Below are 15,463 nucleotides of genomic sequence, written 5' to 3' on the forward strand. Positions count from 1 at the left end.
CCAGTACACCTGGAGCTTTATTTCAAATACACAAAACAGCTGGTGTTCATGATTTAAGGCTCAGTGCAAACAGCAGGGGGAATTTATTTCACAAGCTGCCTGGCTTGGCAAGATTCCAGAATTCATCAACCGGAAAGATGAGGATGATGCCGGCGATAAGGATGGGAACGGAGCTGCCTCTGCCTCGCTGGTCTTCGTAAAGAAACATAAGAGAAGCAGGACCTCCATAGGACATTCCAGAGTTGCAGCACATCCTCAACTTGACCCAGCACAGAGTTAGATCAGAGCCTTCTCAGGACCTGTGAAACTCAAGAGATGACCCCATGTGCTTGACAGGGCTGTGCTAGAAGCTAGACCTAGGAAGATTCTAGGCACTGGTCCTTTGTTTGAATCTAGGGGCAGATGTACATAAAAACTGGGTGGAAAGACACAACATTTTAACACCCAACAATACCATCAGTGACTTCGGATTCAACTGTGCCTTTCTGTAAACTATTGAGATCTTCGCTTCAGTGTCATAAGCCGCTAGCAAGCAAGCAAGCCTCACCTGAAGAAAATGTCAGTGACTTGACCGATAGACCGTCTTCCACCAGCTGGTGGGGGGAGCCGCTCTAACAGGTGCTGGTTGTTCCCACTGCCACGAAGGAACGGGCAACTTTACCAGCTCCCTTAACTGTCTTGGTAAGTCACTGCAAATACTGACACTATTCACACTTTAAAGATAGAAAGCCAAGGGTGAGAGCTGGGCGGTGGTGGCGCACGCCTTTAATCCCAGTACTCGGAGGCAGAGTCAGGCGGATCTCTGTGAGTTCCAGGCCAGCCTGGGCTACAGAGTGAGATCCAGGACAGGCACCAAAATTACACAGAGAAACCCTGTCTTGAAAAACAGAGAGAGAGAGAGAGAGAGAGAGAGAGAGAGAGAGAGAGAGAGAGAGAGGAGCGCCAGGTGTGGTCATGCACACATGTAATCCCAACACTTGGAAGGCAGAGGCAGGCATTTCTCTGAGTTTGAGGCCAGACTGGTCTACCTAACAAGTTTCAGATCAGCGAGGGCCACATGGTGAGACTGTCTCAAAACAAACAAACAAACCAAAATAGCCAGAGCTTGGCATAACCCAGGAGTAGAGCACTTGCCTAGCAGAGGGCCCTAGATTTATCTCCAGCATTTCACCCCTGAGGCCCCCTGAGATTACATCACAGTGCAAGGTCACAGGGCAGAAGGAGCTGGGCATTCTGTTGCTCCCCACCTTCAGTGACCACAAGACTGAAGTGAATAAGATGGCGTCTATGTGGCTGCCGTCCCGTGAGTGGCTCCGTTTCAAGCACTCACAGGCAGCAGCGAACTCCACGCCAGCTTCAGGCTGCTGTCCTTAATCAGTAATTTCACAAGCGTTTCCGTCTGCTCCCGAGTAAGACCTGGAGTAAGACCTGGAGGTGGTTGAGTCCCGCCTGCTCCCCACTCTCATACATACCCACACACAGAGACTGTGAAGGAAACTCGGGGTTGGGAGATCTTGGTCTATGTGATTTCCACACAAGCATCAGTCCCTGAATTTGGTCTGCAGGCCCCGATTGGCAGCAAACACTTTTAACCCTGGGAGATGACTGGCTAGCCAGCAGCTGAACTGGCAAACTCCAGGCCAATGAGAAGCTCTGTCTCAAAAAGCATGGTGACTGGCAAGATAGCTCAGCAGGAAAGGCCATTTACTGCCAGACCTGACAACCTGAGTTCAATCCCCAGGAACCACTTAATGGAAGGAGAGAACTCATTCCTGCAAACTGTCCTCAGACACACACACACACACACACACACACACACACACACACACACACACACACGTGCACTTGGCGCATGAGCACACACCCATAGCCCCAAGATTGATGAGTTAGTCCCTTCTATTCTCATTGCCATCATTATGGGTGGGAAGTCCCATGGACACGGGCTTGATGAGGTACAGAGGCCTTTCTGACTTCAATGTCTTTCAGAAACTTTAGTTTTATCTGTGCAGGCTTATAGTAGCTCAGATTTTCTTTTTTCTGTGAGGTTTTCATTTAGAAAACAGAACGTTTTAATTATTCATCTAAGACAAGAAACGTGCAGCCCGTGAGATGTTTCCCTCCATAAACTGTAGAAAATAAAATCTAACTGCCCCTGTTCACGTGGTTTAGGGAAATAGACGAAGAATAATGTTCAAAATGATTTAAAACAAGTGCCCAAGTGCTATCTCCTCTGCTTTTCTCAGTCTGGAGGTCCATTACCATCCATCACTCTCCTTTAAGTGACCTGTCTTATCTATTTATTATTGTTTACCCAAATGAACTTCTTCATTTCACTGTGAACGTGGGCGCTTCCTGCCTCTTCAGCTGCAGTTTCCATGCAGGAAGAGCTTTTGGCCTCAGCTGCTGTTAGAATGCAGCAGCTGAGGCCATCCCCAGTGTGAATGGAAGTGCAATAAATTCATGATAAACGAGAACATTCTAAAATTAAAACTCCTATCTTTATACATATCTTCTAAAGTGGATTCAGGTCTACAGAAACAGATTAATCACAAGCCTTGGTGAATGGCATGCTCATCAGTGATGGGGCTTTCTCTGGAGCCTTTCCCATCCTCCTGCCTCTCCCTGGCTGTGATAATCATCATGGACTCCTGGGTTTTCTTCCCTTTGTTTGAAGCCATCTCCGTGGAAGCAGAGCCTGCGGCCAGAGTCTTCTGTAAGCAAAACTGATACCTTTGTGTGTGGGGGGGAGTGGGGGCGGGGTCTCCAGCAACAAGCAAAGTGAAGGGGGCCAGGGAGTTGAGCATGGATGACTTGCTTTGCTCTGTTGTCCAGGGACCCCATCCTGACCCCCCAGGACATATGGAGCACATTAATGCCCAAGTGCTGGGCCTACCTTGAGGCAAATAATTAACCTTTTGTACCCCTGAGCCACATTGGAGAGGAGGGGTAACGGGAAAAGCATAGCCTCCTAACTCAGGCAGACCTTATTTGGCCAACATCAAGTCTTTAGAACAAGGGCGTAAGACTTGGGCCAGCCAGATGGCTCTGTGGTAAAGGCGATTGCTGCCAAGCCTAAGACCCAGAACCCACATAGCAGAAGAGAGAACTGACTCCTGAAAGTTGTCCTCTGTGTGCATGGATGTACACACACGGGGTGTGTGGGGGGGGTAAATAAATGTGGGGGCTTTTCTGTTTTTTAAATAAGGAAGGGACATTTGAACTGTTGGCAGTGAACACTCAAAGCAAGGAGAGGAGAAGGGATCCAGGCAGGTCTGCTAGGTCTTCCCTTAAATAATTTTACCAAAATTTGTGTGTCTTCCTTATATATGTATACATTGCATGGGCATGTCTGTCTGTCCATGTGTATGTCTGTGTGGGTATGCAGCTTTAATGCTCTAAAAAAGAAATCCTATTAAATTTTGATTGACTCAGAGAAAAAAGAAAATCTGAGCTACTATAAACCTGCAGAGATAACACTAAAGTTTCTGAAAGACATTGAAGTCAGAAAGGCCTCTGTACCTCATCAAGCCCGTGTCCATGGGACTTCCCACCCACAATGATGGCGATGAGAACAGAAGGGACTAACTCATCAATGTGACCATGCCATGCTCTATTTCCCAGAGTTCCTACTGTTGATCTTTTGAGTTCTTTCTGGGTCTTCACTGGGCTAGCCAGTGTTTCTATGACTCTTCTTGCAAACATCTCCCATTGAATCTCTCAGGTTTGCTTCTGGGGTGGATGGAAGTGGCTGGATTATAAGCTTCGGGAGATAGTGAGGTAATGTTTTCCACATTAGTGGTTTTACTAATTCATCTGCCCACTAAGAATGTGTAAGAGACCCTCCTGTTCACATCCGCTCCAATGTTTCCATTTTTGTCAACAGAATGAGCAGAGAGTTGGTGCTCATGGCAGCCTTGTTCTGAATGCCCTCCCCTGCTCGTCATCCCTTCATAAATAAGCCTGTCAGACATACTTCCTTCCTCTTACATGATACGCTTACTCAAATAACTTGCCCAATTTTCCCACCAGGATATTTATGTTTTCTTACTGATCTGCAGGTCTGCATACATTCTTTGTTGTGTGGATTAGGACTATTATGACTTATAACTTGCTTGGCTGTGTCTTTTAAAGAACTAATGCCCTTGGTTTTATTCTAGTCACACGTATCATTCTTTTTTTTTTTTTTTTAATATGGTTCTTCATGCCCTGCTTAAGGAATCTGAAGGAAAATCTCAATCTGAGGGCAATGGCCAGAAACGGAGCCAGGTTACAGGTGGGTCACAGAGGCAAGCATTGTGTTGACTACAAAGACGTCCAGCTGGCAGGTGTGTTCTGGTTATAGAAGTAGACATATCATTCTATTAGAGCTGGGTGCCATTAAAAATTCTAATCATAGACTGTAATTAACTTTCCTTGCTCTGACGTCTGCTCAGTAAGCAGCCTTCTGATTATAATTTGGCTGCCTGTGTATCTTGCCTACAGGGAGAGAATGTACTGAGACTATACTGTTCAGGCGACGTGAGGATCCAATCCATTAAACAGTTACATGCCATGATGTAAATTAATAAATTCGTATTCTGATTTTATCATCTGCCTCATCTGGGCTCGGAAGGCGTGAGTCAGCAACCCTGGGTCTAATCAACACAGAAGCTGTGGATATCAAGCTTCTGGGCTGAAAACCAAGGAACTAGAACCAGCCAGAGTGAAATCACCAAGGTAACGTTGCCCCAGAGGCCCCTCTGCCTGATGAAATAGGCCTGTGTACATGTCATACGATAGGGACAGGGATTAAAATTTCCTTTTGACATTATAAAGAGATGCATATTCAAGACTGTGGCTCGGTTCCACTCAGGTGAAAGCAAAGAATAAAGGCCGATCGTGGAGCCATATTGAATATTTATTGGCTTATGAGGACACACCAGATGCTGCCCAAATCCTAGGCAGAGGGTTAAGATTTACAGACATGATTGAAAACAGGGGGAAGAAAAACACAAAAACGAAACCCACAACACAAACGGGGCAGATGGTATGTGCTAAGCAGAGCTCAGGAGGTGTCTGGCTGAGGATGGAGTCTTGTTCCAGGTAGGAACTCAGGGTCCAGGATGCAAAATAGAAGGTGACTTTAAACACAGGAGGAATAAACGGGGAGACTGAAACACAGGGACCACAGAGCCCAAGCTGGAATGTCCTGAGCCCTGAGATTATCCAGGCCATAGGGATGATTTAGGGCCTGTGAGGTGAGGGCAAGATCTTTGAAGTGAGTTCAAAAGGCAGAATAGAAACGAGGCCGACAAGACAGATGGTGCTGATCGAGTAGTCCTGCCGTCTAGCCCCCATTTCATCCCTGATCCTGCGAGCTTCACCTATAGGGTGACTGACCCTTTCGAGGACCCCAGTAACGCCAAATATAAAGAGAAGGGGGTAGAAAGAACAGGCACCATCTGAACACCGAGCCTTGTGATGGACAAGAGCTCCACTGTGTACTCAAGCCAATAAAAAATAATTAAGAGGAGCCAGGTGTGGTGATGCCCATCTTTAATCCCTTTAGTGAACTCTGGTGGAAGAGCCAGGGGGATCTCTGTAAGTTCGAGGCCAGAGAGGTCTATTTAGCAAGTTCCAGGACAGCCATGGCTACATGGAGAGGCCCTGTCTCAATAATAATAATAATAATAATAATAATAATAATAATAATAATAAGAGTAGAAAGAATAAGCAGGATAGAAAGAGCCGGATACCACTGCTGGGGAGACTGAGGTAGGAGCATTGTTTGACCCCAGGAGTTTTGGGCTAGCATTGGCAACATAGTAAGACCCTGTCCAAAAGAAAAACATGTCAGAAAGAGAGAAAATAAAAGGAGTTCTAAAGATAAGCATTGTCTCCCCCAGCAGCTCCCAGAGTTCCCCACCAGAGCCAGATCCCTGACTTGACTAAATGTAGAGACTAGAGAGCCATCAGAGGTATCCTAAAAGTGAGGTAGCCATATGCCACCAGGAAGTAATGACCGTGAAGGTAGCCTGCCCAGTCATGCACGGGTAGAGAAGCATACCCCAGGCTCAGCAGAACAGCGGGACCAAACACCACACTGACGCAAGCACTCCTCACAGGTCCACCTCCAGGATGTGTGATCTCTAGGGAGCGGTGCTGAACAGGAGTCAGCGAAGTTCCCGACCAGCCCGGAAGACTCTGGCCCACGCGTGAAGAAGCGATCTTCTTTAACAGTGGCCTCAGTGGTGGCTTATGGGTGAAATATGAGTGCTCTCTTTGACTAGTAGAGGTTGTCCCGCACATGCTCCATGATGGTCTTCAGTCCTAGCCAGGTCTCCTCCGCAGTGGGGATGATCTGGCTGGCTGGCAAGAGGAAGCCATAGTGCCCGGTGTCTCTCAGCTCAAATGTGAATGCATACCTAATGCCATTGTCATATGCCCAGTCAATGCTGCTCCCGCTGGCTGGATCTGGAAGTCAGAAGAGAATACCACTGAAGCCTCCTTCCCTGCAGGGTTCCATGGGAAAAGGCTAGAGCTCTGCCTGGATGGTGTCATGGGATATTTGTACACTGTGTGAAGGTGTGTTGCTGTGATTGGTGTAATAAAAAGCTGAATGGCCAATAATAGCCAGGCAGGACGTATAGGTGGGACTTCCGGGGAGAGAAAGGAAGAGGAAGAGGAATTGAGGCACTCAGGAGATACCCTCGAGACGTGACTGAGTGGTGCACACGAAATGGAAGAGAGGTAAAAGCCACGTGGAATGTAGATTAATAAAAATATGGATTAAGTTATAAGAGCGAGTAAGACAAGCCTAAGCTAAGGCCGAGCTTTCATAATTAATAATAAGTCTTCCTGTTTGCTATTTGTGAGCTGGCAGCCCAAAAGAAAGACTGATTACAGGATGGAGTTCCTTAGAATGCAGAGCTCTTCCTGAAAGTCATCAGGTCCTACGACACTTATGTTCAAAAAGGCACAGTGACTCCATCCATAACGCTTAGGTCATCCTGCACCATGAAGGTCTGTTCAAGCCTAAACTAAGAGATACTAATCCTCATCCCCAAGCCTGGGGAGATGGCTCAGTGGGCAACCAGCTTGCCGTGCGAGCTTGTGCAGTAGAGTTCAGATCCCTAGAATCCATGTAAAGTTGGTTAGGCATCATGGCCCACTTGTAATCACAATGCTCAGGAGGCAGAGACAGTGTCTTGGAGTAATCTGGCTGGCGAGGCTAGCTGAATCCACAAACTCTGGGTCTTGAGACCCAGCTTCAGTAAGGTGGAAAGTGATTGAAAAAGGCAGTAAATTCCTCTACATGCATGTTCATATATACGTATATATGTGAACATGCATAAACGCAAACATATAACACATATATACATATGCCAAGAATAGAATCCCCATTCCCATCTTGTCACTAAACCACTGCCGTCCTCCAGGACACTCAACCCTATCTTGTTAGGGACAGAGTGAGGCAGGCATCTCCTTCTAGCCCCAGGGACCCCTGTCTCCTTGAGATGGCAGCCTGTGTCATCCTCCTTTAGATAGAACAAGGATGGCCTCCTGCCAGAGTTAACAGGCTACTGCAGAAAGTTGTGGCTCATTGTCTTGGGGTCACTGCTCTGGGGAGAACCAGCTGCCACTGATGTAAGGGTGCCCAGGAAGCCCAGGGAGGAGGCTCAGTGAAGAAATGCAACCTCCTGCCAAGAATCAGCATTAATTCACCAGGCACTCGAGTGCCTACAAGCAGACCACCCAGCCCTGAAGTCTGTTACTGTGACCTGGGAACGCAGTTTGACTATGACCTCCTGCAAGACCCTGTCCCAGAGCTGTCCACACAAGATGCTCTCGAATTCCTGACCCGCATAAACAGGGTATGAAAATAAATGTTTATCATGTTAAGCTGAGAAGTTTTAGCCTAGTTTTGGTTTTTGGTTTTTGGCTTTTTTTTTTTTTTTTTTTTTTTTTTTTTTTTTTTTTTTTTTAGCACAGCAAGAGATAACTGAAACACAGGAAAAGGAAAAGCATTCCTTGGAACTTCCCTTGGCAGGAAGACTTGAAAGAGATAGGAGATCTATTTTTCTGTTTCTTCCCAGTCAGACTACTAGAACAGGAATTTGCCCACAAATGTAAAATGTAGGCGACTGTCACTAATAAAACGATGACAGACGTCACTAATAAAACGATGACAATGGCGGATAGTCTTTTTTCAGCATCTGTTATGAGCTAGTCCTTACATCAAAGGCTTTCTAGTCATGATATCTTAATCTTTAAAATCCAGCAATGGCCATTACTGCCCTTAGTTTACAGCTGGGAAAAGTCCAGGCTCAGGGTGGGAAAGCAGCTAAGGAAATACAGGCAGAACATGGCAGAGCTGGAATGTAAGCCGGTATCCTTTTAAGTGGTCCATCCAGTCGCCTTGAGGTCCATCTGGTGGATTAGCACATCTGATAATGTAAGCTCAGTCCCTTCCTTCCCCTTGTTCCTGAGAACTGTTTCTCATGGACACACTTTTCTAAAGACACAGCTTCCATCGAGATTGCGTGTTCCCAAGGGAATGGAATGGACTCTGCTCTGCTCTCAGAAATCCTTGTGTAATCCCCACAGCATGTGTGCCCTGAGAAAATGCCCCAGCTAAAAGCAAACAATTCCTAGCATGTCCAGTGGTTCTTTAAATGATAAACTCAAGGATTCCATAACACACTTAAGACATTGGAAGGAGGCAGAAAGGACTCTGCTTGGTATTCAAAGTGATCATGTTCCTAAACTCCACTTTATTTAATTCCTTGCTCAATGTGTACCTGCTCTTGCTTGTGGGAATACATATACATGTATGGGTGCACATGTGTACATATGCATGTGCAGATGCGTGTATGTGCAGAAGCATGTGGCGGCTGGCAGTCATGCTCGGGTACTGTTCCCCAGTCCTGTCCACCTTATGTTTCAGAACAGGGACTCCTGGCCTGGAACTCCCAGCTGTGCTGCGTTGTCGCCATCTCTAGTGCTAGCTTAACTGTGCACAACACGACGCCTGCTTTATGTGGGTCTGAGGGGTCAAACTTAGGTCCTCACCTCTGCACAGCAGCCCCTTACTAACCAAGCTATATCCCCAGATCTTTTAAAACACACACTCTCTCACGCACACGCGCACGCGCACACACTCATGCACACACACACACACACACACACACACACACGTATACATATGCATGTGCATGCAGGGATATACTATTAACACCATTCTACACATTCTATTTTTCAATTATCACTTGACGATCATTCCCTGTTACTACACACTGATCCACCTAATTCATTTAAGGGCAGCTTAATGCTTCCCTGTATGAATGTGCCAATTTTGTTTTTGTCTAACCCTCTTCTAGTGGAGATTTTAGATGCTCACCAGACTTCTGTGGTGATAAATAACGTTGTCACAAACATCCTTAAAACCCATGATTTATCCTAGGTGGATAAGCCCAAGAACTTACTAGATCAGAAGCCCTTAGTAAATCAGAATCAGTGAGGAGAAAAGGAATGAGGTGCAAGAGGCAGCTGGCTGAGGCAGAACATGGGCCCTGACAGACTGACCGGGGAGGGACCTAAGACGCTAAGGGGCAGACGCAAACCAGTGGAGGAGTGGGCGGCGGGTCACAGACACCTATGAGTAGATGCGTGAGAACACTACTATGAAGCTCATTGTTTTCTACAATAACTTTAAAAAGCATTAATTAAAAAAAAAAAAAAAGCAGACACAAGACTTAAAGCAGTAAAATGGGGTGGGGCTAGTTAGCAGAAGGATCTTGCAGTCCAAAATGACATATCAGGTCCTCAGGATGTAATAATTAATCTTCAGAAACCCACTCAATGGGGGGTGGTGACTGAACCCTTTTCCCTATGCTCTGTTTAAGAAGACAACAAAATGTGAATTTCTTTAATCTGAAATGAAGACTCTTAAGAAAATTCAAGCACTTAAAGGTGCAGATGTCAACCTTGGATGTGGTGCAGGCCGAGCCTCTGGTTAGTCAGACTTTACTACACAAAAACCAACTACTCTAGAAAGCAATGGAGGAGAGGAGACCTGTGAAGAACACCGAATAGTCTTGAAAGATGGGAAGTTTTATGGCTCTTAGGCACCCTCGGGAGAGCCTTCCTCCTCGTCCGAGGCATCTGGTGAGTATTCCTTGACTTGACACAGCTCAAGCTGGGGGAAAGAATGTGTTTGATGTGGAAGAACAAGGCCATTATTTAAACTGATGTTTGACCCCAAAGCAGGGACCCTGATGACCCACAAAGATCTTTGGGAAGACCTCCTCAAGGGACTCCTAGCCAGTCTCCATTAGCTCGCTTGCTTGGTCCGTGATCACTTCTGGCTGATTAAGCAGAGGGTGGAGAAAACTCCAGATGTGTCCTCTGAAGAGTTCCCATTTAACAACACTAATAGCAATAAACTATGAATAATTAATGGATTGTTGCTGCAATTAGCAAGACAAACATCAGCATCATGCTAACTGCTCTGTAGCTACACACAGAGAAGAGAGCGTTGAGATCAGAGGCAAAGGTACCAAGACAGTGGTTGCTATGGAGAAGGCACTGTAGAGGGACACACTCCCTTACAAGGGAGCAGAGCTGTTCTGCCCATGTCGGCATTCATGTCTGCCATTTAGGCAGAGCTGTGCAGTATGACACTTCCCCATCACGTGAAGACAGACTGCCAAAATAGGAGAATCGGCAAGACGTCAACAGAAATCCAGTAAAATGCTCAGATGAGACCAAAACAAATATGTCCTCCAAAATGAGGCTATGGATGACAAGCTTTGAGGCCAGGTGTAGATTTGGGGACTTGGTAGATTTTTTTTTTCTTTTTTGCTAGGTACTAATCATAGTCAGAGGACTCCCTACTACTTGCTCATTCTAAACCCATTATCACTACCATCTATCTCCCAAGACAAAGCTGGGGAGTTTCCTTTGAAATGGATAAGGGCCTGGGGAAACAATTCAAGCATGAGACCTGAGTCTGGATCCTCAGCACTCACACAGGTCAAAGCAGACCTGGTGGCGTGGGTCTGTAACCCAGCAGACCTGGTGGTGTGGGTCTGTAACCCAGCAGACCTGGTGGTGTGGGTCTGTAACCCAGCAGACCTGGTGGTGTGGGTCTGTAACCCTCGTGTTGGTGAGCAGAGACAAGCAGATCCCTGCAACTTCCTGGCCAGTGAGAGACCCAGTTTCAAAAGACAAAGTAGGAAACAGTAGAGATTAGACCCCCAACACTGACCTCTGACCTCCACACACACACACCCCACACACACACATATTTGTACCCACACATACACATGCAGACAGAAACACACAAAAATGGAGGATAGGCTTTGACAACTTTTTTGATAAAACATGTCATGATCCTTGATACAAATGAGGAATGTAGAGTCTACCCACAGACAGATCCAACTCATCAAGGGTACATGATAAGCACAGGAGCGCAGTATGGACACTGATGAAGATGACTGCCTACAGTAGCCATTTGCCACAAAGTCTTGACATAAACTTTGGTCTGTTACTAACCACTAAAGCAATCAGACCACCACAGGAAATAAAGCTGGCCTCTCTCCTCCCAGCCCGTTTCAAGTTTCCTGCCAAGGTGCTTTCTCAATAACTCACACCCAGGGATACTCACAGACAGTGGTGCAAGTCGGTCCTACTTGGTACTTAGTGCCCGAGTGGGAAGCCAGGGCTTTCACTGCGCTCCTCGCCACGTCATCCTGGGGAGGGATTGGGCAGAGTGAGGGGATGGAGGTGAACAGAGATCAGTGGGCACTCTGAGAGCATCTGTGGGATATACTCCGACTGGAGGAGCTTCGTGCAAGCTTTCCTAAGGCCCAGAGAGCTGCTTGCCAACCTCGTAGGAATCTAGTTAAGATAGATTACTGAGATAGCCTAAGGGAGAGGAATGTCATGTTCAAGAACATGACAGAAGGCCAAGTATGTTCAAGAGAAAAGCCTTGAGTAGACAGCTAAAATCTGGTCCTCATCTAGCCTTGAGTCTGGGTGGGGCTTCTTCACCCCACAGACTGCTGGGCTGGCAGTGACCTGGGAATAGGGTGGCGCCTCAGCAGACCAGCATGGAGGCAGAGGCCTGCAGCAATCCTGAAGACGCCAACCCCACTCCTCCTAGTCCATCTGCAGGCACCTTTCCTATTCCAGGAGTGCGTCATGGGCTGTGACACAAAACCCCCAGGCTATGACCTATATCCTCCTTCACTTCTTCCTTAACCAGAGAGAAGGTGGTACACTCTTCTCATCATGCTGCCAAACATAGTCTTTAGCAAGTAGTGAACCTGTGACATGTTCTAGTTAGAAAATATACAGGGTGGACAGTCCTAGAACTCACTGAAATGGGAGAGGGACTGTCTTCTTTCTGTCCCTGGTGGGTCTGATGGCACTAGTCAAAGGTCAGGGAGGTACTCACTACGGCTCCTGTATTTGCCCTCAAACGCTCTAAACCAGCCACCTTGGCCATGCCAAAGTCAAGCTAGTCTGGGATCAAGCAGAAGCCCTCCATCACTTACCAGCTCCTCGGCATCCGGGGCCTTCTTGACTGTGTACCCATAGGGATACATCAGCAGCTGTGAGTAGCTATGCAGGTCAATGAAGCATTTGAAATCCCCATGCTTCTGAATAAAATCCACCACTGACTTCACCTCCACTTCAGAATTGGGGTGGGAGCCATGGTACACTTCAGAGCAAGGGTTATCACTGGCTCCTTCTCCTGCGGAGGAGAGCTGATCAGTAACGAGTAACCCACAGGCCAAGAAGACAGAAAGGAGGACTGTACACCCCAAGTTTGACTGGAATGGTAGACAGGTATTTGTCTAGATGCCCCCAAGAATCTACTCATGGCAGGTACAGATTCTGAGGAGGGGACAGGGAGGGAGTTTGGGGGTGGGGGGGGTGTTGCTACAAATGAGAAGGAAAAGTATTAGAACTTTTTTAAGAGGATAGAGTTGACCTCGTATTGTGCTAATAGCAGTTGTCATAAATAATTAATGTCATACTCAAGAACGAGTTGTAATTAATAAGTGTGCTTGATAATTAATATGAATACCAATAAATAATGAAAATGACTCCATTTATTCTGGTGTCAACTTTTTCTCTTGGTTCAGGTCTTAATGGCCAACTGCTGACAAACATAATCTATTGTTGTGGTTTAAAAAAAGTCTCTTGATTACTCACCAGGTATTTGGACAGATGGCTTTCTGCACTGTTTCACAATACACAGGCCTTGGTGTGTGAGTCTGTATGTGTGTGCACATGCGTGCGTGCGTGCGTGCGTGTGTCTGTGTATGTGTGTATGACAGAGCGAGAGACAGTCATGACTTAGGAACTGACTGGCTGGCTGGCTGGTTACCATCCTTCAATCATTATTTTCCCTGTGATTTTTATGATAGTTCTATATGATTAAAATAAATCCATTCAAAACAAAATACTGGGGTGCTGGGCATAGCTCAATGGCAGAGGGCTGGCCTGGCACACACAGGCCCTGGATTTGATTCCCAGCACAGCAGAAAGTAAAATAAAGTTGCGTATAATTTATTTTCTTTTGTTTTTGTTTTCAACACTGGATTTCACACACAGGTTTTACAGAGTCCACATTGGCCTGGAGCTTGAAATGTGTGTGCGTGTGCGTGTGTGTGTCTGTGTCTGTGTGTGTCTGTGTGCCTGTGTGTGTGTGTGGGGGGGGTTATTAGTAGGAAAGAACTATTACTGGATTTAAAAGTGGAAGGTGAGTTTATTTGGTGATTTCCATTAGCCATGCAATCTTGAGATTATCCTTGAGTTTCAAGAACAAAAATCCATTCGAAGAACAAAATGCATGAACAGTAGTAGTTGGTACTTTTGTGGGGATATTTTTTTTTAAACGGCTAGAACTCAGGACCCAAGTCACCTAATTCTCACTCACCTTCATGACTGCTAGCTGCTGATTCATACTAACAAACAGAAGGGTAGCTGCTGAAATTTAAGTTTTGCTACCGGCTCTTGCCTATTAGAGTAACAATGCCAACTGTTCTCTTTTAACTTGCTACCGGAAACTCTTCTACCCAGCTACAGTTTGCCCAGGCAAAGCTAAAATGACCAGGGTTAAGGAAGGGCCTTGGAATCATGCATCTAAGATGTGTGTGATTTTTAAAATATGTAGGGGCTGAGAAGGCAGCTCAGTAGCGGAGCACTTGACTAGAATGCACAAGGCCTCACCGCAATAAATCAAATAAATAAAGGAATATTTAAAATTAACATAGTCGTAATCACAATGCAAAGAGTCTGGCCCACTGTTTTCTCAGGAGGACAGGGATTACTGAATCATTCCCTTTCAAAATCACAACAATAAGACTTAAAAACAAAACAGAACACATAGACACAGAGCCTGAGGGATGTCCCAGGGTCTCTCAGTGAATGGAAAAACAAAACCAGAATGGAAACTGGCTCCCTATCCCACGCTGCGGGCATGTGTGCACTGCAGGCATGCATTCACTGCAGGCACATGTGGACATCCTCATCCACTGCCGGTGGGGTTTGAAACCAGCTCCCCACCTACCTGCGAAGCTTGCGTTCCAGTTTCTGTTTGGATCAGCACCAATGCAGCGGCTTCCTGGGTTCCGGGACCGTGTCTTCCTCCATAATCGGTTCTGAAAAAGCCAGCAAACACTCGGGGGTATGTCAGGATACAAGAGTAGTGAAGGGTTTCTCTGGGGACTAAGACCGCAAGAGAAGGGTTGAGCTGCATGTGACCCTGCCTGGGGACATCTAGACTCCAGGCTCAGTTGCCTGGCCACTCTGCCCCTCACAGAGGAAATGGTGTATAGTTCTGGCTTTAAGAAGGGATTTAGGGCCAGGCCTGGTGGCACACACCTTTAATCCCAACACTTGAGAAGCAGAGGCAGGCCGATCTCTGGTTTGAAGCCAGCCTGCTCTACATAGTTCCAAGCCAATCAGGAATACATACATAGTAAGATGCTGTCTCAAAAAAATAAAATAAAAAATAAAAGGACAGTGACTCCCTCAAACTGCCCTGATGAGAACTTTCTATAAAAGAACCAAGCTGGTCCCATCTGAACGCACTGAATAATTATTGGCTTATGCAGAAGTAGAAGCAATGGCCACTGAAGATCACCCATGCCACAGACATGCACGGGGCCTATTATATTCTAAGACAGTCACCTGAATTCAATCACACTCTCAACCAGGGAATAAGGGAACAAATTAAATCGTACAACAAAGAGGCCATCAGCCAAACGCAGAATGTGAGACATTATACAGGAAATTACTTCGTTTCTCCAGCAAATGAATGACATTTGAAAAGGATGTGTTTGGGGGTGCTGCGGGATGAATAAAGACTTCAGAAGCATGGTCGCAGCTACAGTACACAGACCTTATTGGATCCTGACTCCGACAAATTGACTCCTAAGGGACGTTTTTAAAATAATGGGGGTGTTAG

General features: G+C 46.3%; 1 protein-coding gene across 3 annotated transcripts in view; it reads right to left on the minus strand.

The window, feature by feature from the left end:
• The window catches only part of Cpa4 (carboxypeptidase A4), a 44,654-nt gene that overhangs the window by 15,257 nt on the left and 13,934 nt on the right, over window positions 1-15,463 (minus strand). For 2 of the 3 annotated variants that reach the window (XM_037203678.1, XM_037203679.1), the window contains exons 8-10: window positions 14,564-14,654; window positions 12,540-12,739; window positions 11,648-11,732 (exon numbers count right to left, since the gene is read on the minus strand). In XM_037203678.1, coding sequence (XP_037059573.1) covers window positions 11,648-11,732; window positions 12,540-12,739; window positions 14,564-14,654 — 376 coding nt within the window. Of the gene's footprint in view, window positions 1-4,876; window positions 6,454-11,647; window positions 11,733-12,539; window positions 12,740-14,563; window positions 14,655-15,463 lie in introns of those variants that run through there. The other variant, XM_028866175.2, reaches the window with a different exon arrangement.

This window comes from Peromyscus leucopus, chromosome 3 (genome assembly GCF_004664715.2).
Source record: "Peromyscus leucopus breed LL Stock chromosome 3, UCI_PerLeu_2.1, whole genome shotgun sequence".
NCBI lineage: Eukaryota > Metazoa > Chordata > Mammalia > Rodentia > Cricetidae > Peromyscus > Peromyscus leucopus.